This window comes from Natator depressus, chromosome 1 (assembly GCF_965152275.1).
Source record: "Natator depressus isolate rNatDep1 chromosome 1, rNatDep2.hap1, whole genome shotgun sequence".
Lineage (NCBI taxonomy): Eukaryota > Metazoa > Chordata > Testudines > Cheloniidae > Natator > Natator depressus.
The window spans coordinates 299,955,897-299,963,396 of NC_134234.1; the positions used below are offsets into that span (position 1 = coordinate 299,955,897).

At 37.0% G+C, this 7,500-nt stretch overlaps 1 protein-coding gene across 15 annotated transcripts in view; it reads left to right on the forward strand.

The window, feature by feature from the left end:
• Positions 1–7,500, forward strand: part of FOXP2 (forkhead box P2) — a 554,228-nt gene that overhangs the window by 507,244 nt on the left and 39,484 nt on the right. For all 15 annotated transcript variants that reach the window (XM_074942274.1, XM_074942271.1, XM_074942270.1 and 12 more), the window contains 2 exons: positions 3,930–4,017; positions 6,720–6,803. In XM_074942274.1, coding sequence (XP_074798375.1) covers positions 3,930–4,017; positions 6,720–6,803 — 172 coding nt within the window. The remainder of the gene's footprint in view (positions 1–3,929; positions 4,018–6,719; positions 6,804–7,500) is intronic.

A 7,500-nucleotide genomic window follows, 5' to 3' on the forward strand; every position in this document is an offset into this window, starting at 1 on the left:
TTGCTTACAAAATCAGACATAAATATACAAAAGTGCCACAGCACACTATTATTGAAAAATTGCTTACTTTCTCATTGTTACCATATAATTAATAAATAAATTATTTGGAATATAAATATTGTACTTACATTTTTGTGTATAGTATATAGAAGGGTACAAACAAGTCATTGTATGAAATTTTAGTTTCTCTAGTGTTTTTTATGTAGCCTGTTGTAAAATTAGGCAAATATCTAGGTGATATCATGTACCCCCCTGGAAGATCTCTGTGTACCCCCAGAGGTATGCATACCCCAGATTGAGAACCACTGCTGAAGTCCAATACTGTGAATGTATATTTTTTATTTCTCAATTTTAAAATTCTGTTTATTTTCTGAGCATTAAAATTAGGTTTTGCATTTAAACTTAACTGTAAAACTTCTGGACAGCGCAGTTGGAAAAATTGCTTTCAGAATATAAACATTTGCTTTTAAAGAATTTTCCTTTGACTTTTATAGTATAAAATGACCCTGTTTTGTGAACGTACATTCTCCTTTTCAAAAAGAAGCGTGAGTGAATGTTAGTGCTCATTAAAGTGAGTCTCATAATAGTACTGGCTGGAACTGAACACAGGGCAGACAAGTTCTGTGTATATTCCCCCATATAGCTCTTCCAGTGCACCTCCCTCCTGACCTATAGCACTGCTATTTTAATCATGGGCTTCTTGTGAGCAGAGACTGACAAGAGTGCCCAGTTACACAGAGGTTAATTGATATAGGTAAACGTCCACTAGAAACTTTGCTGAAACCATATCTGTTCTCACCTACAAAGCTACAGTATCTTTTGCGTTACATATGTGTCTGAAAAAATCAAGTGCATTTTGACCCATTTCAAAATCTATCCCACTGTATTTTCAAGCTTTTTAATCTCTTGTCTGTTTTAAGACACTCAAATCATATTATTTATATTAATAATTTATCATTAGTGCACTTTAATTACAGTGTGCATTACTTATTATATTAATACTTTCTTATATAAATATGTGTAGTTAATAACAGTTTAATATCAAATTTGTGACCATGATAACAAGTGGAAAAAATCCCCTTACTTATTCAACCATGTATTAAAGTACAAAATTATGAAGAAAGTTGCATTTATTTTGGCCCTTTCATCTCATCACCCAGTTTCAGACCAATAATCCATCTCAGTTGGGACTTCTTCTAACATTCCAAACTTCAGGAAGTTTTCTGATAACTCGATCTGCAAGGCAAGAAACCAAAAAACATATACTTTGGATAGATTCACAGCCTTCCAGAGATACAAAATTTTTTCTAGTCCTGGCAGATTGCAAAATATTGGACCCTAAATTTGGAGCAAATGTATTAGACATAATTTTTCTGTCACTACACTGCCTGGACATTCATGATAAATAAAGAAACTAGTCTTCACAGGCAGAGGGATAAGAAAAAATCATCCTAATAAAAATTTTAAAACTCTTATCACTTTCCTAAAATAATTTTTCTCTAAAATACAAAACATAAACAACTATATGATGGACATAATGACATAAAGGTTGTGTTGGCACTCATTAGTATCAGGAGATTACTTTGTAACCCTCAACACATGTGCCGTAGTCTCTCAGGTCACTATGTGATCATACTGAAATTGCTTTTATACTGGACTTCCTTCTTCCACGTTGCACATAGCTGTTATATTTTAAGTTCCTCAGAGATGGGACTCTGTCTATCTCTGTTCTGTAAAGTGTCATGCAAACATATGATGCTATATTAAGTAATACATAATAATGAGTATGCAGTCATCTCAAGCAGGTGTGTGGTGGTATGCAAACACACACACGTCCTCTATCTCTCTCTGTTTTTCATTTTTATTTTAAAATTGACACAGCTATGCATTAGGTTTAGAATTACTCTATCCACTTTATCTAGAAACTAGTAAATGTCTCAACTTTGTAATAAATTACCTGAAAACATGTTAAAAATGAATATTGTGTTAATAAATCACATACATTGTAAGAATACAGATATGCCTGTGTAGTGAAGAGGATGTTGTGAAAGGCCATTCAGTAAATGTATTAATTAATTAACTGATTATCTATTTATCCTAATTTCGAAATCAGTGGAAATGAACCCATCATAAAAAAATGAGAATTTTTGACAATTCATTCTTTCTGATGAACATACCTGGTTGGTGAAGTGAAATTATTCTTTTAAATAAAAATAAACAAAAGAACACATTCTAAATATACCAAGTCTTATTTCTAAGGCTCCATCTTCCATTTTTGTACCTGCAAAAAAGTTAGGGGGATGCAGTTTAAAACTAAGGGCCACAAGCTTTGTGGCCTCAGGTGAAAGGAGATGGCGTGTCTTTGAATCCATTTCTGGTGAAACTTAAGCTTATTGCAAATAATTCTCTCCAATATTTAAATTAATTAATTTTAGGTTCACATAAAACTACTTTATCTAAAACTAAAATGTTATACTTACTTCTTTTCCCCATGCCTCTTGCACTAGTAGTAAAACCTGTCCGTCAAACCTCACTCATATGCAAATCCGATCATCAGCATAAAAAAAATCGTGATTTCTATTCTTTTTTTAAAAACTAAAGATACAGTAATAACAAAGAGCTGTGGTGAGGATGAGATGCAATGTCCTTTGCTTTTTCATTGTTTGTTCACTAAGAGACAAATCCTGCCTACAGCAAAAGAATCAAGGAACTATGTTGTACAGTGAGGAGTTCGGAAGAAGAAAGGAGGGAGGGAGTTATCTTTTCCTAGGGCATGGATGGTGGTATCTGTGGCCATGATTCTGCACAATAGTTCCTGCAGCTCTTGTACCTCTGGTCTACATTTTTGCAGAGCCAATGTCCTGGCCTCCATTTCTTCCTTGTCCTGCTCCCCAACCTTCGCTACACTGTTGTGAAAAGAGAAAACCCACATCATGCAGCCAATGTGCTATAAACAGGGCCTTCCACAATTTGGAGGGAGGAGGCATAATTTGCCCTAAGAGTTGAAATCAACTCTCCTGTCTCCTGCCTTGTGCAGTGATGGCCCATATGTATCTTAAGAGACAATAATCTCCTATCCCTAGGCTGTGCCCAGCTTACTGGCTGCCTCTTGGCTACTATGTGCTCCTTCCCCCATACAGGAGATTTGGTTTCAGATTTGCATAATTGCTGGTCCAATGGTCACATCTTGGATCCTCCTCCAAGAGGCTGCCAGGGGGAGTCGCTCTGCAGTGCATACAAGGTGTGCAATTGACCGTTGCCATTGCCTCACACTTCCCAGCTGATCCTTGTTTGTGGAGCTGCATCAGTTTTATTGTGTTCTAAGACTTCTTTTGGGGGTTATTAGTGCAAATCAGTGAGGTTCTACTATTGCTTGCTGTCCCTTAGTATTTGTGATGCCAGATTGTTTAAAAAAAAATTAAAGAAGAGCAGATAAAGAGCATCATGGGGGCTGCACTAATTCAGGAGATCCTGAAGGAGTCACTACAGCAGCTGGGGATCAGTGGAGTCTAAGGATGTACTGGCCACTTACTTATACCAGCAGCAGGGTGTGGAGGTAGTGTAGAAATCACTATGTTGGCTCTGTGCCACTCAAGGATCCCTTTCACAGGAGAAATCCGTTAGTGGACAGGTAGTCTGGCTTAGGGGCTGCTTTGTGCTGGCAGAGATGTGCAAAGTAACCTGAACACACAGGAGAATTGGGCCCCTAGCGTTTATCAGCTGGGAACACTATGGATCAAAATAAAAATGTCACAGAACTGATAGTTATCTTACATAGTTTTATACTAGGCATGTTCAACTTAGAGCTTTTTGCAAGTGTTCCATTGACATTAATGAGAGTCCCATCCACAGAAGAAGCAAATTTGATTAATAAAGAAATTATGCTCACCTTAATCCTGTATTTTATTAGTATTTTCTTTCTTTACTAGGCACCTTAACAATGAACATGCATTGGATGACAGAAGCACCGCTCAGTGTCGGGTGCAAATGCAAGTGGTTCAGCAGTTAGAAATACAGGTTTGTTACATGGTCATATTATCTATTTATTTTTCATTTTCTTTAAAGCGCCTGTCTCGATGGCTCTAGGATAAAAGGCCTGTGTCTCTTGACTCAGATTTACTGATGTTCATAAAAAGGTCTTTGAATGTTTCTGAAACTTTGTTAAAAACTTTCATGTTTTGAAACGCTCAGCAATTTTCTGAAGTCAGCATCGTCTAGTGGATTGACCCGAATTTCAGCTCTGACAATGACTTCTTCGGTGGCTTTGGGCGAGTCACCTAGCCTATTTCGTGTCTCAGTTTTCCCATCTCTAAATTGGGGCAACAACATACTTGTGAGGTAGTTAATATTGGGGGAATTACTTAGTTAATATGTGTATGTCAGTTTGAATCTGTAAAGCACTGTGTAAGTGCTAAGTATTGTAATAAATGTCTGGCAACATAGGGTTTATTAATTGCTTTCTGTTTTACACCAGCCACCAGAATAGCTGCACTATGGCTAAGGCACTTAGTGTACAATGCACAGTCTCTTAGCACTTAAGCTAATGTAGAATCTTCATCAACAATAGTAGAGAGCCTGTGATACTCAGTTGAGCTATTCTGACTCAGTCCAGGAGGAAACATTGTCATGCATATATATGGATCCCATCTTCTAGTCCTGGCACAGACAAACATCCCTTTGGAGTCATCACAACTGCAGAACTATTGCTTAAAGATGTTGGGCCAAATCTTCAGCTATCGGCAAGCTGTGCTCTCTGGGGTCCCCCAATCCTACAGCCACTTTGTGCTGGTCCTATCTTCTGGCACAGAGGTAGTGTGAACTGAAAGCCTTGAGAAACCACTACGGCAGAGATCACCAGCATTCAGGGACAGTCGCAGCCATATTACCTTTCCCTCAGCCATGCCACCACCATGGGCTGCAAGGGGTAATCATCCGGGGCTATATCCACTATGTTTAGAGTCATTTGTACTATGCAGTGCTGCAGAGCAACAGGATCACAGCCTAGGATTGGTCCTCTCTCTTTTGTGTTTGTTTATATATGAAGAAGTGATGCACTTGCAGAGGAAAGATATAGAGCTATTTACATTTCTTGACTTTTGGTAAATGATGTTATTGATGAAACATGGACACATTTTGTGTATGAATTTTTGTTTCTTCTTTACAAAACTAATGCTATTTGGTTCTTTTGTATTTTAATATCAGAAACCAAAAATAATTATGAGAAAATATAATCATCTCACTTTTTTCCCTTCATGTGTGTGAACTACAAACCAACCAAAGCTCTAGTTGTTTTTAGATGCTCGGAGCTTACAGGCTTAATGTTGGCTCATTTGGCCTTTTTTTCTTAGTTTTACATCATGGCAAATGGCATGTTTCTAAAGTGTCGTGCATATAATATAAAGCCTAGAAAAAAATCTTTTTGCTCTCCTGCCTCAAGTGTGTTTTTAATTAAAGATGCACTATCCAAATTATATCTAGTACTTTCTTCTATGTAGGAGTAATAGCAAAATGTCAACAGTAGCACAGGTAGTACAGAACCTATTTTTTGTTGCTCTATATAATGAGCTAGTCCAGTTGTCTACTTTAACACATTCCTAATTTTGCATTGTAGCTCTATCATTTGTACTAATTTTAACACAAAATTAATGCAAGAAAGCTTTAGAAGCCTCTAAGAAAACAGCAATGTTAACCACTAACTGATTTCTTATTTCCACAAGCGCGGTAATAATTTTGTTGGTATCCAAATTAATGTCATTAGAACACAACTTGTAAGTAGTAGTTCTTTTTACCTAACTTTACTGTGTAAAACAATAGATATTTTTCTTTGTATCTATTTACCTTTTATCAGCATTTTCAACATTTTAAAACACTTTTCTATGTTTTTTTTAATGTGGCAAGATCTCTAGAATCTGAAAAGACAATTATTTTGTATGGTGAATGATGTGAAAATCAATCATGAATCCAAATAAAACACAGGTTTTGTAAAGAACATGAAATGTTTTCTGAAGCAGATGTAAGGGTTTCTTAAGGACCGTTTACAATTTATAGAGGGTCTGCTGCAACGTAACAGTCCAACTGAAGATTCTGCTTGCAGTGTGACCAATTATGCCATTTTTTGCTTTGTCTGACTGATAGAAAAGTAAGGTCCATCACTTGTAATGAGACCCAGTGCAGTGTAGATGCCGACTCAGTGGCAGAGTTCAGCGTTTCACACTGCCTGGTCTCTGTCACTCTATTGAATTAGATTGATGATAGCAGATTGCAGGGGGCACTAACTGGACCTCGGTTGGAAAGGATGAAGTGTGTAGACAATCCTGGCAGGCACTGTGCTTTGAGGACCCTTCACCCCTTCACAGCTATTGGCACTAGTCCATTGCTAACAGTGTCCACAGGACTTTAAAGAGACACTATGGGCCTTCTAATTTATGGTCTTAGTAACTTGTTACTGTCGATGCAACTGTGACCTCAATTCTCTTATTGACAAAAAGATGAAGTGTTATTTGTTTTCTCTGACCTTTTAACATAAGAAAGGCTATAAAAGTTTTTTTTTTCCCCCTAGCCAAAGTTGCGTTTCCTCTCGGATAACTTTCTACTGACATAGGCTTTTATATGCAGGAATCATTACAGTGAGACAAGCTCAATGATAAGATGTATCATTGCAATAAAATAGCTGTATCAGTCATTTCTAAAATGCTTCTGATCTCACTCTTTCTTAACAGCTTTCTAAAGAACGTGAACGTCTTCAAGCAATGATGACCCACTTGCACATGCGACCCTCGGAGCCCAAGCCATCTCCAAAACCTGTAAGTGCATATTGCTTTATAAACAGTAAATAGGTCTACGAATGTAACAGACTAAGAAAATGAACAATTTCATGACCGTTGGAAAACAATGAGTGTGATGAAAAATATGGCAATAAAATGAAGGTAAAATGCAATAGCTTGTCAAATTGTATGTTTCTTTAAAAGTAATGCTATCTTTTACAAAATCTATCCAATCTACACCATAGGTGACACTAAACAAAGTACACCTATAAGTGCACAAATCACTGCCTTGGGACTGAAGCTAGAGAGAATATCTTTTTTGATAGGTTTACAGATATTAAAAGAAAACCCACTTTGAAAAACTTGGAGTTCAGTGGACTCTGTAGCAGCAGGAAGTAAAGGTAGAAAGGTATCTCAGTCCATAGGAGAATATTTAGATTAGTCATAAGGTACACACAAAAATGCTGCTGTTGTTGTTAAATCTCTCACTTAAAGAATAAATTGCCTCATGCAGCAAATTCAGCATGATTTTTAACATGATTTGTATTTCAGTTCCAGTAAAGGGTGCAGCATTAGACATATGATACAGTATCACATGTGCAGGGACATTTGTTGAAAAGTCAATATTTGCCCATTACCACACAGTGTTACATAAGGCCTCAATCCTGCAAACTGATCAGCAGTCGGATTCTTGTGCTCACACAAAGTTCCATTAAACTCAGTGGAGCTTCACACA